The sequence below is a fragment of the Equus przewalskii genome, chromosome 8, assembly GCF_037783145.1.
Source record: "Equus przewalskii isolate Varuska chromosome 8, EquPr2, whole genome shotgun sequence".
NCBI classification, from domain to species: Eukaryota; Metazoa; Chordata; class Mammalia; order Perissodactyla; family Equidae; genus Equus; species Equus przewalskii.
The window spans coordinates 48350584-48375120 of record NC_091838.1 but is presented as its reverse complement, the minus strand read 5'-3'; the positions used below and the strand labels follow the sequence as shown (position 1 = coordinate 48375120).

The following is a 24537-nucleotide window of genomic DNA, read 5'->3' as shown; positions in this document are numbered from 1 at the left end:
AGAGCAAGTCCTAAGTTGAGCTGTCCAAAAGCAGGTGGCTTGTTCGTTTGCATTTCGGCTTTCAGAAAGGAAATCGATGCAGGGTGTTGTTAGAAGTTAGGGGCCTACCTCATGTTTTTAGACTGATTCGATTTCCTTTACCTGGTGTTTTCTGTTTTAAAAATAAGAATAAGCAACTACAGTTTTTTTATTAAAGTTTTTATGGCTGTTTTGTTACGATTATTAGATGACTGGAAAATGGTTAAATCTATGCGTATTATATTTTAGGCGAAGTTCTAAATGGAAAAGTTACTAAGGTACATCTAATGACTTTGCTGTGTACAGATCACTGGGTGAAAATGTTATTAAAATACTTAATAACTTCTAGTTACCAAAGAAACTTCTGGAATTAGTGGCGTGCCATTTTGTAAGTCTTTTTCAATGTAAAACAATTGAGGTTACCCACAAAATCGATGCATTAACATACACAGTATACATTGTGTGGAAGAGTTCAGATGCGTGAGAGGACCAAAGTAGTCTAACATAGGGAACTGATACCAAGACATTGAGACATTAAGAGCTTTATAAAACATTGGGATACATAAAGTTGAACACCCAACTGCTGTCGTACGAATGACGCAGAAGTGTCCAAACCTGTTTCTGTGGGAATAGGTTTGTAAGCTTGCCGTAAGATTTGGACTTAAATATATTTTAAAATAATCATTCCTTTGGCTTGGATTTAATAAGGATTTGCTTTTTAAAAAAAACGTAGATGGAAGTTTAGTCTTCAAGGACTAACACATGTGGTAGTATTTACCATTATTTGGGAATGGGGTTTGTATATTAGGCTAGCATACTAAACATTTTTGTAATTTGTTAAAATACTCAGCTGGCTTCCTAGAAAAGCATTGATCCTCTTCTATATTTTATTTGACTTGCAGTTCAGTGTTAAATGCTAGTGAGAATTTGTCCAATTAGTGTATTTATTTTTTCAGTTTCCTTTTTTTCTTTTTGGGAGAGAAGCTCAGGTGTTTCAATGAAATACTTTGCCCTTACATCCATTAAAGTTAGGGTTCCACTCAGAAAAAGCCAGCACTGCTTTCTGGTAAAGTTGATGTAGATCTGTTGTATGTTCATGTCCTTCAATGAGTTAAAAGTTTAAAATGTAATTGCAGTGCTAGTCAAAGCTATACGTAGGAATTCCACTTAAGGCTCAATTTTGATTATTTAAAAAGCAGCTGAGACTCATTATAGACCCTTTATGAACAGGTTTAACTCATGTTTAATAGACTTTAATTTTAATGAAAACAGTAAAAGTAACTTTTTTTCAGTAACTTAATTATTTTTAATCCGTGTTGGTACATTTCAGCCTGTCAGAAGTAAAAGGTGGTAGGTATCTTTCATTTTTGGAAAGGTCCTCCTTCCCTTTTTACGAGGTTCATTCTCTCAACTGGGAATTAATTTGATCTTATTTAATAATATGTCCAGCAATCCTGCACAGACCAATTTTTTAGAAGATTTAGAATAGCACAGTAGTTTTGTGAAACCTAAGTATTTAAGAGAACAATTTCCATTGCTCCTGTGATCTCCTTTAGAAGCTTTAGAAGATGGCTCTTATTTCTCATAAAGTTGGAAGAAGCTCAAGTCACAACAGTGAATACCAGAAGGGGAAAACTGTCTTTGCAAAGTGATCAAACAAGTGATTGGGAAGGGAGCTAAACTTTTTTGGTGAATTTTTGGAGATTACATATAGCAAAGTGCACAAATCTTAGGTGTAGCTCAATGAATTTTTACAGATGAACACACTTATATAACCATTACCCAGATCAAGACATAGAACGTTATCAGCACCCCATAAATCCCCGGTTGTGCCCTTTCTTCCGAGTCACTACCTCTTAGGTTAGCTTTTCCTGTTTTGGACTTAATACAACATATATTCTTTGCATCTGGCATCATTCCTTTAACACTGAGATACAACCTTGATGTTACTTGTAACAATAGTTCCTTCCTTTTGCATGCTGCATAGTATTCCCATTGTATAAATATACCACAAGGTATGTATCCATTTTACTATTAATAGGTATTTGGACTATATTGGAAACTGGTGTTCTAAACATTCTTGTACAGTCTTTTGGTGTACATATGTTTGCATTTCTGTTGGATACTGTATACGAAAAGTGGAATTGCTTGGTTATGGTAGAGGGTGGACAACTATCAGTTTTCCACAGTGGTTATACCAGCTCATCCTCTAGTAGCATTGTATGTGACAATTTGAAAACCCATGCATTTTAATTAACAACTGTTTCTATAAAACTTAAGGCTTCAACTCTGGAAGTGTTATCATACTTAGATTACTCTATGTTTGAGTGAATAAATCACTCTAATGCCTCAACTTCTGTTTTTAGATATGGCTCGTGGACAGCAGAAGATTCAGTCTCAGCAGAAAAATGCCAAAAAGCAAGCTGGACAAAAGAAGAAACAAGGACATGACCAAAAGGCTGCTGCCAAAGCTGCCTTAATATATACCTGCACTGTCTGTAGGGTAAGGGGCATTGAAAGACATAGCTTTCCAGTGGGCAAGTCTTTCATTAGAGATGAGCTTGTATAGGTTAAATTTTTGCAACCATGGCAAAATAAATGCTTTACTTGAAATAGTAGATTTGAGAGCCAGTAATCCATCTTCATTCAACTATTCAACAAATATTTTTTGAATGGCTCCTATGGCCAGGCACAGTTCTCTAGGTGTTGGGGAAAAGAATGAACAAAGTAAATTCCCTTTCCTCCTGCAGAATAAAGATGTCTTCTTAAGGGCAAATAATCCACCTTGAACTTTGTAAAGAAGTCAGATCTACTTTCTTAGTTAGAGCTATGTAAGATGCTAGTGAGTATACCTCTGTTTTATAATTAGCTTTTTTCTTTCTTCACTACATCCATAGTTAGAACGTCTACAAAACTGTATAGAGTATATTCATGTTGAGGGCTTTTACTAGGATTAAGATGTTTTATTAGATTTGAAGAATGATCATGACAGCTACTATTGAGTGCTTACCATGTGCCAGACACTGATCCAGGTGTTTTACATATATGAGCCCATTAATCCACACAACCCTATGAGAGAAAGTACTTTTCTTCTCATTTTACAGTAGAGAGTAAACTGAGTCGTGGAGACTAAATTAACTTGTGCGGGGACACTCAGCTAGTATGAAGAAGAGCTGGGATCCGAACCCAAGCAGTCCTGCTCCGGAGTTCACCCTCTGGACCACCATACCACATTACCTCAAAGAAGTTTTCTTTAAGTCCCATCCAGAGTCTCTGTCTTCCCTGTTTGTTTAAGCTCACCACTCTTGAAGTTAGTGAATAAAAGTGCCAAGGGAGAAATACATAGTGAGGTTGGTCCAGTAGACAGACACACACACACACACACACACACACACACACTCTCTCTCTCTCTCTCTCTCTCTTTTTTCCCCCCAGAGCTCTGTTACCTGGGTAGGGTTGGTGGTATGGATGGGAAGGGATCTCGATAAGACATGATTCCTGGACTAAAGTTTATCATCTATTGAAGTCATTAGTGATGAAATAGAAGTTCCTAACTATATAAAAGTTCTCATTCATCTGAGAGGAAATCTGTTACATTAAATATCTTGTTCACATTGAGCTTTGATATACTTAAAATAATGAAATTGAACAGTTTCAGATTCTGTTTGGAAAGAAGCAGGATAAGAGTAAATTTCACTAAATTACTGATGAAGAAATACTTTGACCTAATAGTACTAGAGTAGTTCACATGTTTAGAAACACGAAACAACAAAAAAACTTCTATTTCTTGTTTTGTCTAATTGTGTTAAAGAACAAATAATTGAAGGTTCTTGCCCGGGGAAGTTAGCATAGTGTAATATTTGAGAGCTGAAGTACGTAATTCTAGGTTAAAACAGGTCTTGGGCAAATTAAACTCCAGGTTTTAATTTCCTTATTATGTAAAATGAGAACAGGAGGAACTAATTTAAGATTACTAGAAGCTTCTTTGAGAATGCAGGTAATGTACTTAACATAATACGTGTTCAGTAAATGTTACCTATTGTTTACTGTTAATCAGTTAACAGAATACTTTATTCTATGTGACCCACCCCTTCATATGTGAAATGTGGGAATATGTTAGGAATTTCTTTGTTACAAGGTCCTTTTTCATATGCCAGCCACTAAGTTACAGTAATTTAAAAGTGTTTTGCCATAATTATCTATCATCATCAGGATCAGGATTTTACAAGTTGATACATTTTTATTTCATGAATTGGGTCTAACTCTTCTTTTTTGCACAATTTTTAAAATTAGACACAAATGCCAGACCCTAAGACCTTTAAGCAGCACTTTGAGAGCAAGCATCCTAAGACTCCACTTCCTCCAGAATTGGCTGATGTTCAGGCATAAAGTTGTTTACAGGTAATTGACCTTTTCTTCTTTTTATTTCTTAATCTCAAGGTTGTATACAAGAGCAAAATTCTGTAATTGTGAAATTAATTTCTACCTTCTGGCTAAAACTTTATTCTCCTTTTTAAGTTAATGTTTAACTTTACAGTTGTTAAATGTCTGTTTTTCTGGACCATATCGTTTCAATATCTTTGAAAAATCTTAGTTTTTACGACTTTAGCCAAAAATGAGATGAGGGGATGCTGACCAACTCTCGTCCAAGAAGGGAAGAGACTTTTCAGCTTAAAGAAAATAACTTACATAGGTATTTGAGGGTCTTGCTCCCAGAAATGCTGCAGACCAATATTTCTGAGTGCCTTTTTGGAAGTATTTTACTTAGTGCTTAGCAAAGCTTATAAGTGCATTAAAATATAGGGCAAAATGTAGTCGTATACTGTGTAAACTTGGTAGTTGCTTGAAAATAATCAGTTTACACTTTCTGTGTAGTTGGGTTTTTTTCCCCCATCAGTGGTGAGTGATGGAGTGGTTGTGTCTAAGAATTATTTCCTTTTAAAGTAAATTCATCAAAGATCTATTTATAAAATCCAGTTAACAGATATATCAGACTATCTTGATAGCTTAGGCATATTCTGCTTCTTTTAGACATTTGAAATGCATATAAGTTGCATTTGTGCAGTGCTTTACATTCACTGAAAATTTTGCTTATATTTTATAGGTGAATTCATGACACCTTTGACTCTTCTCAGACCTTAGGTAACAAACCTGCAGCTGCTTTTCTAACAAACTGTTGATCAGCAAAAATAAAGGGGCTACAGAAACACTCATTTTTATGCTGTTCCCTTTTGGGCTTCATGCAAAGACAATTCTGTGTAAATGTACAGTTGACTCTGATTTGGAAATCTGAAAATCAGTCCATCCTTGTTATAAAAAATTTTTTTACAATTGTAATTATATTGATGTTCATATTGTGTAAAATAACTCATTTAATAAAGTAGTACTTTGATTTTACAACATCACAGGATAAATGGTTCTAGAAATTCTGTTCCAACTTTCCACATTATTTGCCTTATAAAAATCTAATGAATTCTTCAGCTAGAATTGCAAGTGCAATTCTTGTCTCCCTTTCTCAGATCAGTGGCAGGTTCATTAGTTAAACTAAAACAGATTCATTCATTAAATTTGTGCACAGTATTTTATCGGCAGCTGCTGATCTAGGTGAAGAGTGACTTACCTGCTGCCTTAGTATAGTGCAATCATGTGTTATTTCCCCCCTCATTGTTTCCTTTGTTTGAGGTTGGATATATCAACTTGCTGTATGATCTGCCAACCAGGTATACTCTGTAGATAACTGATAAATTCCTAAAGCGGTTGGATTGTCAGTGAGCCCTTCTGAACGATTAGCTTCTGAAGAATATGCGATAATGAAATAATCAGTGAGCCTGTTTAATACAAAATACCACGGAACGTATGTGAACTGGTAAAGGTCTATCTTTTATAAATTATACTGGATTCTTTGGAAATTCTTGGAGTTCTTTAATTTGTAATTGAAACTCAAGTTTTGAAGGAGTTTTTGGAAGTTATCAGTGATTTGGCCAATTTTATGAACGGATTTTGCATTAACAGTAAGATTGGAATGACTTGTGGCTTGGTTAATTTACGGAACGTTCTCCCTCTTTTCCTTTTAAGTTGAGTAGTTGATTTTAGGAGTTTACTTTGTGCTGGTTCCTAAAATCAAAGACTGTATAGTATGACTTCCATCTGAACTAGAAAAGTATTAAAATAGGCCAATATCCACATTCTTTTGGCTGTAAGGATGGGGAAGTGTGTTGGTTCAGATGAATGAGGTAAATCCTACTGAGTTAAAGAAGACTGATTTTAGGGTTCTTCTAAATTGCTTTTGTCAACTATTAACTTTACGAGTGACACTGCTGTAACTCAGTTTAAATTTTAAAGTTAATATATTAGGAAGAACACTCAAATATTTACTGGTAATCGCTTAGAGCTGCAAATATGATCCTGTGGATTACAAACGCATCCCTTTGTGCTGTAACGCATCACTGGATTGGTTTTGTGGCTGTGCATATTCTGCCCACCTTGTTGTCTTCACTGTAAGTTTAAAATAAGATATTTCCAAGGAAAAGCTTCAGTGGTGATAGTTTCTTAGCAACTCCTATCCTTATACTCTTACTTTGAGATAGTCATTTTTTTCATGTATTTAATTTCCTAAGCTTCAGATTTAGTGTCTGTTATTTCCCAATATGTTGGTTACCAGAATATTAGAATTTGCCTAATTGCTTGTGGTGGGTATTATAGAAGTTCTGGTTAAATTACAATTTAAAAGTTTTTAAAAGTGCTTTGAGCATATGTATGTTTATGTTTAGTAACAAATCATTTAAAAACCATTCGCAAGTTTTGGTTTAATTTTTTTTTCATTTGTTTTACCAACTGTAATTTAGAATAAAAGCTTTTTGTTCTTGTATTTAAGCCTTTTTTATAAGCAGCTGAAGACACCATATTTACCTTTAGATCTCAGTTGTAGGGCAAGAGCTACATTGATCTTTCATAAGATATTAATTCTCATATTTCATGTGAGGATTATTAGTACAATCTCCTTTTATTGTGTTCGAGTTAAATCTGCTGTAAGGGGAAAATTACATTTCTTAAACCTCCTTGTTATTTAATTTGAAGATTCTTTAACAGATCACAGCAAAGTTTGTTATAAAACTGTTATGGTGTCTTCAAAGACTTGATAAATTACCCTGAGAGAGACTCGGTCCGTTTGTATTCTGTATCTCCATTAGTTGCCAAAAGGAAATGGGGTTAAGATTAAACTTGTTTCCATTCTCCTTCGTATGGATCTGCATCCCCACGTTTAACTGACACAGTGGGGCTCAGTTGTGTGCTGTAATGTCTTATTAAAGAAGATGTTAAAACTAAACTAGTCTAATTTCTTCTACAATTTAGGAGTTTTTATATTACCTCTTCCCATTTTTTTCATTTCTTGAGTGTAGAGCTCAGTAGTTCTAAGGGTGGCAAGAGATTTCTTTGATTTCTCATTGTTTTCCCTGCAGTCTGTCTATTTTGGTTCTGTGGAATACTCCTTAAGAATGAAAGGTGGAACCTTGCTATATAGAATAAGTGTAAGTTGTTAGAAGTGGGAAGTAATTAGCTACTAATATAAAAATAATACTAAAACGAAAAATGCTTAGATCGATTAGTTGAATTGAATGGATGAGTCCTTAATGACATTGACTCAGATTTGAGACAATACTTTTGGTTTTATAGTAAGATACTGTATAGCTAATTAATCACATCATAATTCAAACCTGAGATATATGTAGCATGAATAAGATAGAATTTACCAGCACTACCATTTTACCCAAAAAACCACTTGTTCATTTTTATTCATATGTGGAATATACTGTATTTGTTTTGAAATGTGGTTATTGGAGAGCGAGGCCTTTTTCTATAATAGAGTAATCAACTGCAATCAAAACTATAACCGAAATGCCACATTTAAATTACTGGATCTGAATGAATTCATTTGTGCCAGATTTTTTATTTTGGGGGGAGTTTTTGATCTGGTTCGGTTTTGGTCAGAGACATACTTTTTAGCGTGTATAGCAATGAAGATCAACACTAGGGGGTTGTGTTTACTGTGACTTTACATTCTGAAATCTCTCAGGATGATTAATTTTATCTATTGTAAAAGTTTCAGAAAAATCTTAAGCGCTTCCAATGTGTAGATTTAATAAAACATCTATCTACTTGACTAAGGAGATAGATGTTTTGTTCATAAAACTTCAACCTGTCAATATTAGTTGTGGATTACAATATTAAACTGAAAATTAAATGTCTTCTATTTTAAATGTTCTTTGGATAAGCTGCTTACTGAGTTACCATCTTTTGGGGGTTTTTTGTTTTTGTTTTTGAGTAGCCATTCTGTAGCTATAATTTTTTGTACGTAATATGGCTCCAAATTTAAAATCTGCACATATAGAGACAGACTTAACCATTTATTTATATCCATATGGGCATAGCTACAGTGTGAAGTAATTATGCTAAAATCATATTACTGTCTAATCACTTTTTACGTATACAGCATTGTTGTTTCTATACATGAAATTATTAATAATGGCTTAGATTTTTTGTAGAGCAAATAAGTACCTCCCTTTATCACTATCTTCTGTGTTGTAAAATTCAGAATGAGACTTGCATTTTGGGTTCTACTTTACTAAACTTTAATTAGTAGGAGGTAGGCCATTGTAATATTTCCTCTATAACAATGTAACAGTGTTTTTCAAAATGAGTCTTACAGCTAGGGACCATACATCCTGGTCTGCCAGGGACAGTCTTGGTTTAAATATTAATTTAAATATTACATATCAAATTAATAGTAGAAATTAAGATGTCTCATTATAAATCTTAATATTGCCTCCTTTTACTTACACACATGTCAAACAGTTTATAGCTTACCTCTCAAACAACTGAAGTGTTTTTTTAAAATGTAGGTTTTAAAAAAATTCTGTGATACTCAGAAGTTCTTACTCATTGAATGGGAGCATGTGATACTGGTGAGATTTGTCTTTTAAAGGCCTTGAATCTATGTTTATTTTTTCATTTATCCTACTGAGATTTAAATATCTGGTAAAATGTGCTAGATTCCAAATTTTGAAATGCCTTTTCACAGGCATTCATATAAACGTTATATTGTTTGTACCAAGTTGTTCAGACTTTTGTTTCCTGATCATCATTTCACCCAAAGGACTTATGGAAGATGTCCAGTTGGGATTAGAGGTACTGCCTGTTAGCATAAAGCACTTTTACTGAGAAGGAAGGGAAATCTGCAGCATTGGCTGCACGTTAGATGTCCTTAGGGCAAATCTTCTGATTTTGATAGAGGATACTTCTACATATTACTTGATCTGGATCTCTGAAGTTTTCTTTTTTATTAACTCTTAATTTTGGAATACTTTTAGATCTACAGAGAAGTTGTAAAGGTAATACAGGGGAGTTCTCATATCGTCTTGCCCAATTTCAGTTTACCCTAACCTTATAATTTCACATTACTGTGGTATTTGTCAAAACTACTGGTATGTTAACATTAACTCCATTTTGTCTATTAATATCCTTTTCTGTTCCAAGATCCAATCCAGAATGCCACATTGCATTTAGCTGTCGTTCCTCTGTGGTCTCTGATGATTTCTCAGTCTTCACCTTGTTTTTCATGACCTTGACAGTTTTGAGGCGTATGGAGATATGTTGTAGACTATCCCTCGGTTTGGATTTGTCTGATGTTTTTCCTGTGATTACATTGGGGTAACAGGTTTTTGGAAAGGAGACCACAGAGGAGATGTGTCCTCATCACATCATCTTGAGGGTGAATGATCCCCACATGACATCACTAGTGCTGTTAGCTTTCATCACTTGGTTAAAGTGGCATCTGCCGGATTCTCCACTGGAAAGTTACTATTTTCTCCTTTCCATATGCTATTTTTTTTTTTTTAATTTTTTTCCTTTTCTCCCCAAAGCCCCCAGCACACAGTTGTATATTCTTCGTTGTGGTTCCTTCTAGTTGTGGCATGTGGGACGCTGCCTCAGCGTGGCTTGATGAGCAGTGCCATGTCCGCGCCCAGGATTCGAACCAACGAAACACTGGGCCGCCTGCAGCGGAGCTCACGAACTTAACCACTTGGCCACGGGGCCAGCCCCTCCATATGCTGTTTTTTCAAAGTAAGATCAGCCCTTACTCAAGGGGAGTGGACATTTAGCTCCACCTCCTGGAGGGGAAAGAATCTATGCATATTATTTGGAATTCTTCTATAACGGATATTTATTTCTACTCCCCACTTATTTATTCAATTTATATGCTATGGACTCATATTCCAGTATAGTCCTGCACCACATAACGACGTTTTGGTCAACAACAGACTGCATATACAAGGGTGGTCCCTTAAGGATTAGTACCATATTGCCTGGCATGTAATAGGCTATACCATCTAGGTTTGTGTTAAGTACACTCCATGATGTTCACACAGTGATGAAATCGCCTAATAATGCATTTCTCAGAACGTTAAGTGACGCATGATTGTACTGTTACTTATTTTGTTATTTAAATTATTCCAGCTTTGGCCATTGGGAGCTCTTTCAGATTGGTCCTGTGTCCCTTTTGACATTCCCCATCATTTTTTGAGCATTTTCTTTCTTTTAACACTACAACAAGCTCCAGGCTCATCTTACATTTTCCCTGCCCCAGCCCTAGAATGAGCCATTTCTCCAAAGAGCCCTGATTCCTTGTATTGGAGAACGGTATTTAGAAACCAAGATCTGGGCATTGGGTATAAGGTCTGTCTGGTTTTTTTAAAACTATGAATGTCCCCCTTTTTTTCACCGTTAGCTAACATTATTTGAGAGTTGTAAGGAAGAAGAGTATCTTCATCCCAGATCTTTAGAAGGATGAGGATCTGAGTGAGAAGTTTTCCACACGTAATTACTGACACATTCTCCTTTTTTTTCTTGTTTTGTTTTTGGGATTTTTTAAATTTTTTTTTATTTTTTGAAGTATTCTCTTAAGCCACCAGCATGTTTATTGAAAATAATATATGTGAAATTGCTTTATAAGCTGTAAAGCATTATATAAAAGCAATTTATTATTATAAAAAAAAATAACAAAGTCCCTAATCTTTATAAATAAAAATGCATTTTAGAGCATAATGCATATATTATGTAATTTTAGGCTATATGGTTAAGGGCTTGGCGTGTTTTACAGACAATAACTTATACAGGAATCTATAGGATGGAGATGACCTGTGGGTTGGAGGGGTTGATCTGTGCCTGGAAGGATGGGGAGTCAGCTGGGGAAGGAGTAGGAGTGAATAGGGGAATCAAAGTGAAGGTGGCTGAGTAAGCAGAAGTTCAGGCGATTTCATAAAGTTTCTTTGAGAGAAAGTGAGTAGGCTAGCCAGAGCATAAGGCTTGTGAATAAGAGCCTTTGAGCCCATGGGGGAGAGTGGGGAGCAATCATTAGAATGGGACCAGATTGGGCAGTGCATGCATACTGCAATAAATAGTTCAGACTACTCCTGACTCTATGACCTTTTCAGGGTGTAGGGGCAGAGGAGTGACATGATGCTAGGAAGATTAAATTTTACCAGTGAAATAGTCTGTTGGTACTACTTTGATAGAGATCTTTTTACAACCTCTTGTACTTTGCTTGTTTTTTAATCAAATATACTGTCCATAATTTAACCTTTGATTGTTCAAGGTCATTGTGAATGCAGATTTACAGGCAAGAATTTTGCTCTGCTTTAATGCAGTGATACTGCTAGGACCCAAAGAACTGTATCAAGGGGTGTTTGCCTCTGCACTAAATGGTCCCAGACTACAGTGTGTCTCTACACGATATTTATCTTCTACTTCATTATAAAAGTAATACATTTTCATTATATATAAAAATTCAGAGAATGTAGTGAAGTTGAATTTTAAAAATTCACCAAGACAGGAACTTTTTGGTGAATATTCTTTCTTTCTCTCCCATACACACACGTGTATATGCATACATGCAAATATATTTTTTTAAGTTAGGCATACTTTCATGTAGTCATTTTTTGCATATTATATTTTTGTACTCTGCCATTTCACTTAATATTATAATGAGAAGTTTTATTGTTTTTTTAATTGGTTTGTTTTCTTTTCCTTTTTTTTTTTCTGACAGGAAGATTTGCCCTAAGGTAACATCTGTTGCCAGTCTTCATCCTTTTTCTCTTCCTTACCCCTCACAAAGCCTCAGTACATAGTTGTGTATAGTTTTAAGTTCTTCTGGTTCTTCTGTGTGAGCCATCACCATAGCATGGCTACTGACTGATAAGTGGTGGTGTTCTGCACCTGAGAACCGAACCCAGGCTGCCAAAGCAGAGTGCGCCAAACTGTAACTGCTCGGCCATCAGGGCTGGCTCTGGAGGTTTTTTTCATGTTAAGAACTTTGTGTAAATGAAATTTTTGTGGCTATATCATGATCCATTGGGTAGATTTGGTGTAGTGTTTTTTGTGTTGTTTTTAGCAATTCCACTGCTGTTGGACATTTAGATTTTTCTCTAATTTGTGCAGAAGGTTTTATTTCCACATTTTGAATTAAGCATCATAAACTTTAAAGCTCTTACTAGAAGATAGGTGATGAGATTCTGAAGAATGTATAATATTTTATTGAACTAGAGAATTAGAGAAAGAACCAGAGTTGTAGACTGGATAGCATAGGGGAGCAGATTACACTTGACCAAGAGTATTTGAGTGTATCGCATTACCTTTGTTTGAACACCAGCACTTTTTCGTGATTTTGGTAGCTTAAGCATGGTGAATTTCCTTGATTTCTAGTGGAGCCTGAACATTTTAATTATATTTGTTAACCATTTATAGTTCCTATTTTGTTAATTGTCCATTACCCATTCATTTGTTGGGGTCTTCTAACTATATTTGATCTACCATCCTCAGTGAACTAGGAAGAACTGAAACTTGCCAGGTGACGTCAGATAACTAGGGTTGTGAAACCCATAACTTACTATACACAGTATGAAATTGTAGGCTCTGTCTGCACTACTTGTTGGAAGTCTTCACTATCAGATAAAGTGTAAAGCCACAGTTTGCGTTTAAGGCATATTTTTTATTTAAGGCTAATGAAATTTGCTTTTGATTTATTGATACCTGCCTGATATAAAGCAATAGGAAAAGTAATTTTTATTATGTAAGTCACTTCAAGTTACAGTAACAAAATAACTTTTCATGTTTTCTAGATGTTATTTCTGATCTGCATTTTGTTAGGTTCTGTTATTTCATATTTCCATATGTGGATTTTCATTATAGCAAAATAGACTGTTTTTAAGCCTTGCCTTGCATAACCAGGAATATTTTTGACAGGAAAAGAATTCCTTACATAGGATAGGAGGTTGTAAAACATGAGAATTTATACCTGTAGTTGAATGACCTGGTGAGAAAAATGGCAATATCTAAGTTCAAATTTGCCTCTGCTTTTTCCTAGCTAGGTGAACTTGGACAGGTTACTTCACCTTTCTGAGCTAAGATGTCTTCTGTCACATTATAAAATGCAGAAACTAATACCTACCTCAAAGGATTGTTCTAATTAAGGAGTAAATGACATAGTGAGTATAAGTACCTGCCCAATCGTTGGTGCTCAGTAACTGTTAGCTGTTCTCCCACTCTCTTCCTTTCCCTCATCCTTCTACTGAAATCTAGTACATAAGTCTCTAACACGTGTGCTTATTTTTGCCTGTTTCTGCTTGTGCTTTTCCTTATCACAATGCTTTCTCTTCTCTCCACCTAACGCCAGTTTCTTCCTGTGGAAATGCTCCCCATCTTTCAGGGCTCAACTTGAATGCTGTGTTTTGTGGGGTTTTTTTCATGAAGCTCAGCACTTTAAAAAATGTACTAAAAGTGGGAAAGAGGAATGTACAATAATAAATATGACACAAGGCTGCAAACTATAAAAAATAGTGTCAGGAAATTAAGTTTTAGAAGGGCAAAGTTCCTGAAAGGTAATAAAGAAAAATTATTTTCAGTGAGGGAGTAATAACAAGGAATGGGTGTTGAATAGCACTGCCTTAGCAACTTCTGTTTATTTGCCGTGTGTTTTGTAAAATGAAACAAACACAGTATGATGAAATGCTGAGAGGATATATGATGTCATTGAGTTTTCACTTGGCCTTGATTAATTACAACTCAGAAGGCTATAGGAATTTGCAGAATTTGGCATTGTGAAGTCTGAACCACTGTCATACTAGGAAAGTGCTACAGATGAGAAGCTACCCGCAGGACTGAAGATAGGTAACTTGTCTTGATTTTCAAAAAGCACAAGAGAGAATATTGAAGAATGCAGAATTGTAAATTTGCTCTTAGTCTTTAGGTAAATACGTATATTATCCTTTTACTGTGAACCTCCCTTTTCCTCCATTGGACTAATTTCACGTGTAGTTTCATTTCTAGTCTCTTCCCCCAACCACATTTGTTTTCCCTGCAACAAGAGAAATTCTCCTGAAGTACAGTTCCAGTCACATCGCCACTTCTGAAGCTGTCAGGTGTTCTCTTTTGCCCACCAGATGAACACATACCCCTGGGCTGTGACTGACAATTCCTCCACAGTCTGGCCCCAGCATGTTCTTCCAGCCACTTACTTCTGCTGCCATTTTTGATCCCATGCTCCTGCTAAGGTGAATTATTGACTGTTTTCCTGAGTAAACTCACTACCCTTTCTTGCCTCCACTCAGTTTTTCTGCCTCTTAATTAGGGTGCCCTCTTTCTCCTCTTCCATTCCTTTGAGGCCTATCTCTAACTTTTTCTGATACTCTCCAATCTAATAGGATTGCCTTTTCTAACTCGCATAGCCACTTGGAGTAGTCTTTTATCTTTTCATCCTTATGTATTCTTTTTTAGGATTCTTAGGAACAGGAATTACCTTATTTTTTTTTTTTAAGATTTTATTTTTTCCTTTTTCTCCCCAAAGCCCCCCGGTACATAGTTGTGTATTCTTCGTTGTGGGTTCTTCTAGTTGTGGCATGTGGGACGCTGCCTCAGCGTGGTCTGATGAGCAGTGCCATGTCCGCGCCCAGGATTCGAACTAACGAAACACTGGGCCGCCTGCAGCAGAGCGCGCGAACTTAACCACTCGGCCCCGGGGCCAGCCCGGAATTACCTTATTTTTGTGCCTACTTGAAGGTTTATGACATAGCATACAACTATTTATTATCTTTAAATGTAGCATTCCCCAAATTGCAGGAAACTGTTCTCATTGCTTTGTGGATTACTTTTTTAAAGACTTTTTTGGATTTATTTATTTTTTTTTTTGCTGAGGAAGATTAGCCCTGAGTAACATCTGTGCCAGTCTTCCTCCACTTTATATATGGGTCACCACCACAGCATGGCTGAAAAGTGATGTAGGTCCACGCCTAGGATATGAACCCTGGCCTCTGAAGCAAGTGTGCTGAACTTAACCACTATGCCATGGGACTGGCCCCTAGATTTAATTTTTTAGATTACTAACATCACAAAGAGTGCTTGTTACAAGCAATGCCATGTGTATAGAATACTTTACAAAGTATTTTTTCTTTTTTGAAATGCATATAAAAATACACTTGAAATCAAGGGACAGCTTGGTAATACACCTTAATTTCAGCAAGGCAGGGTAATCCATTTTAGTCTTAATAGCAATAGAGAAAGTAGTACATTTGAGTGGACTTAAACTAGTTTTGAACTTCTGTACTGATAGGTTTAATAGTTGTGTTTCAGTCTGTCAAGTTCCACAAAGCTTTGTTCTGTCCAGTGTAAATAATTGTGTGTGTGCGCATGTGTGTTAGCAGTTTACAGATGGCACAAAGTATGAAGGGAAGCTAGTAGAGACTTATAATTCAGAAAGATTTTAGGCCGAAACACTGAAATGAAATCATCAGGCAGTTCAAATGGCACAAATGTAAATCCGTGTAGGGTTTATAAAAATTGCATTGCACAAGTCCAAAATACGGACAGGAATTTGTCTTGGCATTTTTCACGTGAGAGCCGACGTGTTAGTTCATTGTAGGCTTATTATGAGTCAGGCATGATTTCTCTGCTTTAAAAGGTGGGGATGCAACCTTAGTTTAGGAGGACACACATATTTAATCATACACAGTCATCATTCATTGATAGCCAGTTCTCATGTGCAACTGGTGGTTGATTCTGGGTGTCTTTGTTTTTGTTGTTTTTAAGTGAAATGTTGCTTGGCTAGATTCTGTTCCATCGGGGAAGAGGTCTAGGACGGCAAGTGGACTGTAAACTGTGTTCACGAGGGAGACACTTGGAAAGTTGCTGGTTTTTTTTGTTCTAGAGGGCGGATCTAGAAGCCATGGGTGGAGATTACCTCACCGTAAGAAAAATTGTTACAGTACCTGCATCTGTCCAGTGTCCAAATGGCTTGCCTTATGTAAGAGCATCTCTTCCCTCAAGTTCTTAGCAAAGAGGCTGCCTGATCACGTCTGGGACCGTGCAGCAGTGTCTTCTAGCAGTTGTTGGGAGGTCTGGTAGACGTCAAGATCCCTTCTCACTCAGCAGTTCCATAATATCAAGTAGTTCACAGTCTTGGAGGCACATAGACAGTTCTCTACTTTGAGCAAGTATTGTCAAGAGTGAAATCGAAAAAGTAGCCGGAAGAATTGCTCTTATATTGACTTAGCATACAAATTGATCTTTGTCATCTTTCTCAGATGCTTGTAAGTTTTAAATAGACTGTTGAATCAGGATATCTTTTTCTTGTTTGGACTTGAGATATATGTCTAACTATAGTGTGTATTTGTGTTCAGTCTTTTCAGTAGGCTCCTAGTTGTCAAACTTAGTTTAGAAATGCTTCTTTTTGTCGCCTGGCAAGTGGTATTGAAATAATCTAAGTATGGTTTAAATCAGGACCAGTCTTCATGTCAGTGGACTTCACACTTAGATTACAGAGTTCTACTAGTAAAAAATTTTCTTGACTACTGTATATAAATTATATGCATGTACTTCCATTGTAATTATACAGCCTTCACCAAAAAGAAGACATTAAAATAGAATGAGATGAAAAAATATTCTAATATTTTCTTTCCACATCTTTGCATTAGCACCTGGAACACATGCATCTCCCTTTTGAAACCATTGCTCTCTTACATAGAACTTGGGACCTTAGTTTCCCATTTGTTTTTAGCAACTTACAGATGACTAAATCGCTAAAAATCAGTAAAAGCAGATGAAATGTATCAAGGGGCCATGCTGTGTATAAAACATTCTGCAAAGCTTATAAAAAGTGTAAGACGGGGCTGGCCCCGTGGCCGATGGTTAAGTTCGTATGCTCTGCTTCAGCAGTCTAGGGTTTCGCCGGTTCGGATCCTGGGCGCGGACATGGCACTGCTCATCAGGCCATGCGCAGACAGTATCCCACATGCCACAACTAGAATACACAACTATGTACTGGGGGACTTTGGGGAGAAGGAGGAGAAATTTTAAAAAAATTTTAAAGTGTAAGACACAGTATGCCCTTGAAAAAGTAGGCTGATAAAGGGTGTATGGCAATGTTTTTTGAGTATTTAGCACATATAGTTTGAAACACAATGCTGGGATTTGAGAGAATTCAGGACTGGAGAGAGAGATTTGCGTTAATATGCATAAAGTTGATCTTCGAACCCTTAGAAATCGATATCTCTGAGGCAGTGTATAGTCAAAAGAAACAGCTGAATATAGAACTTTGGAAAGTCCTCACTTTTAGATGGGTAGAGAAGGTGCTAGGAACAGAACAAGCAGTCAAAGCGGTAAGAAGAGTACCAGGATAAAGACGGACTTGGAGAAGAACTGTGCGAAGAGTTTGAGCAAAGACTGGGTAGTCAGGAGCATGAACTACCATTCATTTACTGAGTGTCTGCTTTATGCCAGCGTGTGGATTAAACACATTCTCAGCAGCAGTGTTCATCGTCCCAAATGCTTCTCTAAGGTCAAGGGAGTGTGGTTTTAGGACAACAGAAGGGGTAAAAAGCTGGGTGGCAAGGAAGGAGCAGATATTGACCACTGACTTGAGAAGCAAGGCAGTGTCACATGACAGGTGCCCATACCTGCAATCAAGGCTTCTGCAGAGAGGCCTAGAGCACTGATGGCTGGGAAACGTGTTTGTGGTTTGGCAGGAGAAGTGCTCACAGTTTAAAATGTACTGTGAGGTGGTTCATTTTTTAGGCACAATAAACGTAATTTATACTTAAAATGTTGGCATAAAATACTTAGAAATGATTAAATGTGCCATATTTAAATATAGTACCTTAACCTATACACTTCAGAGTTGTAGTCCTCAGTGATATATAAAATTTACTAGCCTTTATTGGTAGCATGAAAATAGAGCATACTTTGAGTCGCTCACTCACTGTTGGTTGAATAGGGAAATACTGACCTTGTGGTATCCTTTCTGGACAGCAGTTTAAATCTTGAGACCCCTTTTATTTTAAGTAAAAAATGTAATAGTGGTTATTTTCTTGAAAACTTTACTAGAAGTGAAATTTCTAAAAATTTACTAGAAGTGAAATATGCACAAAAGCTTTCACACTGGGTGTCGTTAGACATAGGATACTAGGCCGTGTGTCCGTGTTTTGCATGGGGAGATGGTGGAGGAGCCATTCAGAAGCTCTTGATAGCCCTGTCAGGAGGGATTTTTTAAGTATGTTGAAGTGCTTTTGAAGGGTAAAGCCCTTTGAGGCATGGTGCGGTGGCTCGCCAGGATGCAATGCTGCGTACTAGTGTGTGGTTTCCAGCTATGAATAGCAAGTTAACTAATGATCATTTTAAAGTACCAAAGTGTGTACACTGTTCTGTAAATTAGAATGGATGGATTCAAGGCTCTCTCCATGAGAGCACCACTTGGTATCATTTCAGTGTGCTTTCTTGAGAGGGAGGAAGAGAGCTCAAGTTACAGCTAGCAGGTCAGGAATCACACGTATGACCCTAGGTCTGCCCATCTATGTGTCATACATGTGAATTTCAAATGGCGTGTTTATCATCTCAGGAAGAAAATATTTTAGTCACTGATGTGGAGTAAATAGCATAGGCTTCTCAGCCAGGTGAACCTTGGTTCAAATTCATCACTGCTGTTTAGAGTCTGAATGACATTGAGTAGTAAACTCACTTGACATCCCTGAATTGCGCAGTCCTCATCTCTGAGATGAGGAGAACCACCTGCTTACTGAGGAGTTGTGAGCATTCAGCTTTCTACCTGCACATGGTGGAAATTGAAACACAGAAGCATGGCTCTTGTTAGCCATCGGAAAGGTAGCACACCCTGGAAAAAATGGTTGTGCAGATGCGTAGCTGGATCATTCCAGTCTGGGTGGGTCTAAGTGTTCAAAATATCTGATGTTTTTTACATTTTGAATTAATAGCAATGGGAAATGCCTTTCTTAACTCTTAAATGCTTTGAAACTTTTCTTCAAAATTATCATGTTCTTTATTAGTCTTGTTGGGGGTAGTTTTTGATTATAAAAGTAATATATGCTTCATGGTAAACAATTCAAACAATATAGACAGATATAAAATAAGTAAAGGTCCTTTACTTTTCCATCCATGCCATGAAACTGCTTTTTTGCTTTTGATTGGTTTGTTGACTGGTGGGATGATTAGTCTGACTTTTGGCTTTCAAATTCAAAATGCTACTATTTTTTAACAATTGTTTGCGTTGTCTAGAGGGAAGAATTCCTTTGACCAGTGGTCAACTTACTGAATAAGACTGCTCCTGAACTAAACGGGGCCTCTGTGATTTAAAATACCTTCAGAGCTCTGGCTGCAAAGCTCCCCAACTCAATATAAAAGCAGATTTTAATTGGCTTGTGTTACGAAGGGCTCTAACAAGAGAGCCTGCCACTTTAAGGAAATGCCACAGCCTGTGGTAAAAGCTCTCCGTGTGAGGGAGGCCTGCAGCTTGATGTCACAGCTCAACTTTCCAACTTTGTTTCCATAAGAATGTTTGATTGCATGATCATAGAAAGTGAGGTTTACTAGTATTTTCTTGTTTAGTTCTTGGAAGTCTAACTATAGGCCTAAGAGAATAAATCTACTTGTGGGTTGTTGTGACTACTATCAGATTCCTGGGAAAAGATAGATTAAAAGGAAAAGTGAGTTTCAAAGAAAATACTTTTAATGAACCAAGACAGTGAAGTGACCTTTAAGTCCAAATATAGAGGTTTGCCTCTAATTCTAAGCTGATTCTTTGTTAAAATAATTTCATCTAAAGTAAAAGAAACAGTCCAGTGTCAAACAGTTCTACTTAATGAGTTGAAATTAGTCAGTGCCCAGTTAATGTATCCTGAGTTGATTTTTAGCTGTACCAACCTGTATGGCCCTGCCAGTTACCATGTTGAAATACTTCTACCCCGTTGGGAATAACGACTGGCCTGACTACCCCCAGTGATGCCCACTGCCTCAGCCACCCTGTCTCTTTGCGATTTACTGCTTCTACCAGATGTTTTATTGACCTTTCATTAATCTCCCAAAGATATAACAAACTATTCTTTTAAGTTTTGATCATTTTGGTGGCTATGATTGTTTCTTGTCATTTGGAATGAAGCAGTATGGTGTGAGAATTTAGAACCTGGGCTCTGAACTCACCTCAGCCCTGCCTTTTACCTGTGTGACCTTAGGTAAGTCACTTAACCTAGGCAACCCTCAGTTTCATCATCAGTAAAGTAGGGATGTTCACAAGAGTTAATTACCTCTTAAATGTGCTAAAAGCATGAAGTGCTTAATGCACAGTATTCAGTAAATGTTAGCCAAACACAATAAGCAACCTAATTATCTGACCCAGGTAAGCTGCTTGAATATCTGGTGTTCGAATTGCAGAGTGCCACATGGCCTTGGGAGAGTCACATGATCCTTTTGAGTTTCAGTAAAATGAAGATAACACCTACCTTCCAGGGGTTTTTTGATGCTTAAATGAGCTAGGACAGTTTGCTAAACAAATAATTACTGAGTTCCTTTATGGGGTACAATAGTGGACTAAATAGACAATTTTGGTGTTCATGGAGCTTACACAGAGTAGGACTAATAAGTAGTGATTTTCCATCAGAGAAGGAAAGAAATGCCACATATACAAAATATAAAATCGAATGTGGTTCTCCCTCTCATAAAGAGAGTAGGTTTTATACTCCACAAAATTAATGAAGCTTTCCAGTCACCAGCAGCTACAAAGATTATGTCACTAGTACCAAAACAAGTGGCAGTAGTTGGTGACTGTCTACTGAGGGATTTATAGATGCCCGAGTATGACCTTAAGGTTGCCTTTCAGGAGGACGGGCAGCCTTGCTCCTTGTGAATACCAAGCGTCCGCCAGTAGTTACCCATCTGCTAACTCCTGTGGGGACAAATGTTCAAGGAAATCTGGAATGTATCACTGGTGATCCCGAGTCCTGGGTGGTAAACTAAAGGACCCAGGGGACAGGTGGTAGTTTTTAATCTTTCCCAGTTGAAGGTCATGCCTGGAAGAGGCACGGGGAAGTGAACAGGTGGCTATATACATAGTAGCAAATAAGAGTTTGTTTTTCTGGACCATGGGTTATAGTATCAATATTTCAAAGTTCTGAGCCCCTGAGAAGTTGATGCCAAAACAGGATTGGAAGTGTAATGGATTAGGGGAAACGCCTATGAACGATCAAAGGGGGAGAGAGTGAGAATAGGCTACAAAAGAGACCGCCATGCAGATCTCACACCTGTGAAGGGAGAAAGGCGAGAAGAAAGGAAGAATAGGGTAGAAAAAGCCTCAGATTGCAGCACAGTTCTGAGAAATCTTCTGCCAGGTCAATGGAGTGCCCCCAAGCAAAAGTTGGAGGGGAATACTGTACAGGGCAGGGATGGGCCAGCACTCTACTCCTGCTGTGCTGTCAGGGGCTGGGGGCAGCCTGGGGGGGACAGGCGAAGACAGTGCTGGATCCAAAGGGGCAACAGCTGGGGCTATCAGTCAGCTAGGCTTTCCAGAGCTGGTTGCCATGAAGGAGGTTTGAGCAGCACATTTTCATAGGTGCTGCAGACCCTAAATTGTATACAGACCCTAAATTGTATACCTTTTTGGGAACTGTAGCATATGAAGATAGGCCCTTAGGAATCCCATAGGCAAAAGGACCCACATCTAAATCATGGTTGAGTATTGATCTATTAGTCACTGGGGGTGCAACCCTGAACATGATAGAAGGGCTCCTGCCTTCATGCAGTTTGTAGTCTGCTGGACAGACATGAGGGTACCCTGAAAGAGTATCACAGGTGTGTCCTCCTCTAGGGTGGTCATCAGATTCCTCTCTGGAAGCCAGGTAACCTGGCCTTGCAGGCCGAGAAAACAGCAAGTGCAGAGGCCCTGAGGCAGGAAAGAGCATAGCCTATTCTAAGAATGGAAAGAGAGCCCATATGCTGGAGTGAAGGGAACACTAAGAATGAGGTGGCGTGGATGAGATTGAGAGTTGAGCAGGAGCCAGATAAGGCAGGGCTTTGTCAGCTGTGCTGAGGTTTTTGGACTTTATTTTAAATGCATGGGAAAAACTGAAGGTATTCAGAGCAGGGGAATGCTGTGATCTGATTTACATTTTGTCAAGAGCACTCTTTCTGCTGTGTGGAGGATCCTCTGGAAGGTGGTGAGTGGCAGTAGGAGACGGATTAGGAGACTGTAGTAGTAATCCAAGCAAAAGATGAGGAGACTTGGACATGAGTGGTGGCAGTAAAGAAGTGGATTGATTTAAAAGATAGTTCAGAGGTAGAACCAACTGTACCTGCTGATGGCTTCTCTATGGATGAAAGAAAAGGAATCAAATATGACTCTCAGGTTTCTGGCTTAATCAGGTGGGTACATAGCGATGCCATATAGTGAGATAGTAGAGACAATAGGAGAAGGAACAGATTTGGAAAGAGTGTGCTAGGAAGTTAACTCAGTTTGGACGTGTTTGGAATGTCCATTAGCCAAGTGGCAATGTCAAGTACAGTGTACTTGAAGCGTGTATGTCCAGTTGCATATGTGCTTATGGGGGAGAGGTTGGGTTGGAGATAGAAATTCTGGAGTTGTCACATGTGGAAGATATATAAAGCTATAGGATTGGAGGAGATCACTTAGAAAGGAGAAGAGGGCCCAGGCCCAAGCCCTGAGGAAGCTCCACATTCAGAAGTTTAAATAGAGGAATAGGAAGCAGGAACGGAGAGAAGAACCAGGGGAGGCAGGAGGGCTCAAGCAGCTCAGAGAGGAGGGTGCTTTGAGAGGGAGCACTGTGTTCAATGCCTCAGAGACAGGGGCCAGGAAGAGGAAGCTAGAAAAGTCTTGGCAACATGCAGGCATATTGGCAATCTTAACAAGATCATTTTCAAGTGAATGGTGAGGGTGGAAGCCAAACTAGTGGGTTGAAAAGGGAGTGGGAGTTAGGAAGGTAGAAACAGCACGTGTAGACCTCCCCTTTCAAGAGTTGTGAAAGGGAACTGAGAGACGGGCTAATCACTGGAAGAGGATGTGGAGTCCAGAGAGTCCTAAATTTTTATTCATTTGTTTTAAGATGGCAGAGGTTGTAATAAAAACGTTGAAACTAATAGTCTCTGTCCCTCTTTGCCTGGATTAGACTCTCAAACAAAAAGGAGAACAAAAGCTGCCCCCGGGTACTGGGTGGAGAGGGCCCCAGTCAGCAGGGACTCCCGCTGAATCAGGGCAGTTGGGGTGACTGGGCCCCAAGAGACTTGGAGACAGGTTTCCTGTCGGCAGGCGGGTGTCCTTGGAGGTTGGTCCTGAGCCGTGTCACTCGGGTGTCTCTGACGTAGCTCTGGGGTGATGAATCCAAAACTCCTCTAAGAATGCTGAGTGATAACCTAAACAAGGCCAGCTTCTGTGGAGTTCAATAAGGGAACTGCAACAGTAGGAGGAAGAGGCCTTCTCCCACCTCAGCAAATGATGGCGGCAGCTACAGGAAGGACAAGGTCAGCACTTGGTCCTCAGGAACATTAAGACTGACACTGAAGCAAGTACCAAGGTCTGTTTCTGAGATCCAGCAGCACCGTGGACTGCCAGTCAAGGCTTCCTGGCTGTGGGGCCGAAAGCACCACTGGCTATCAGCAGCACAAAAAGCCTGAGTCAGACATGATCTCTTGTCATTTCTTTTGTAAGGGTTTTCTAAACTCTTGATTGCATCTTTTTTTTTTTTTATTTTTCCTTTTTCTCCCCAAAGCCCCCCAGTAGATAGTTGTGTATTTTTAGTTGTGGGTCCTTCTGGTTGTGGCATTTGGGGTGCTGCCTCAGCATGGCTTGATGAGCGGTGCCATGTCCGTGCCCAGGATTCGAACCGGTGAAACACTGGGCCACCGAAGTGAAGTGCATGAACTTAACCACTTGGCCACAAGGCAGGCCTCTTGATTGCATCTTACAAGCAGATGACCTGGGGAACAGCTGTCATGCCAGAATGATGGCCTCCTAGCAAGGGAAAGCTCACCCCGTGGTGACCAGGAAAAATGTGTGTCTCAGATTCAGTCTCAGAGATTCTTCACCAAGAAGACTTGCTGAAATCTGAGATGGTGGGAGAATTGCTCAGGTGAAACTGTAACCCTTGGTATTCACAAGAAAACACGTGTGACTAGAGC

The 24537-nt window shown here is 38.3% G+C and overlaps 1 protein-coding gene across 2 annotated transcripts in view; it reads left to right on the top strand.

Annotated features, from left to right (window-relative positions):
• The window catches only part of ZNF706 (zinc finger protein 706), a 56908-nt gene that overhangs the window by 1191 nt on the left and 31180 nt on the right, over positions 1 to 24537 (top strand). The window contains exons 2-4 of one of the 2 annotated variants that reach the window (XM_070631906.1): positions 2385 to 2521; positions 4312 to 4419; positions 5123 to 5420. In XM_070631906.1, the coding sequence (XP_070488007.1) occupies positions 2387 to 2521; positions 4312 to 4407 (231 nt within the window). In that variant the 5' untranslated portion in view covers positions 2385 to 2386 and the 3' untranslated portion in view covers positions 4408 to 4419; positions 5123 to 5420. Of the gene's footprint in view, positions 1 to 2384; positions 2522 to 4311; positions 4420 to 5122; positions 5421 to 24537 lie in introns of those variants that run through there. The other variant, XM_070631905.1, reaches the window with a different exon arrangement.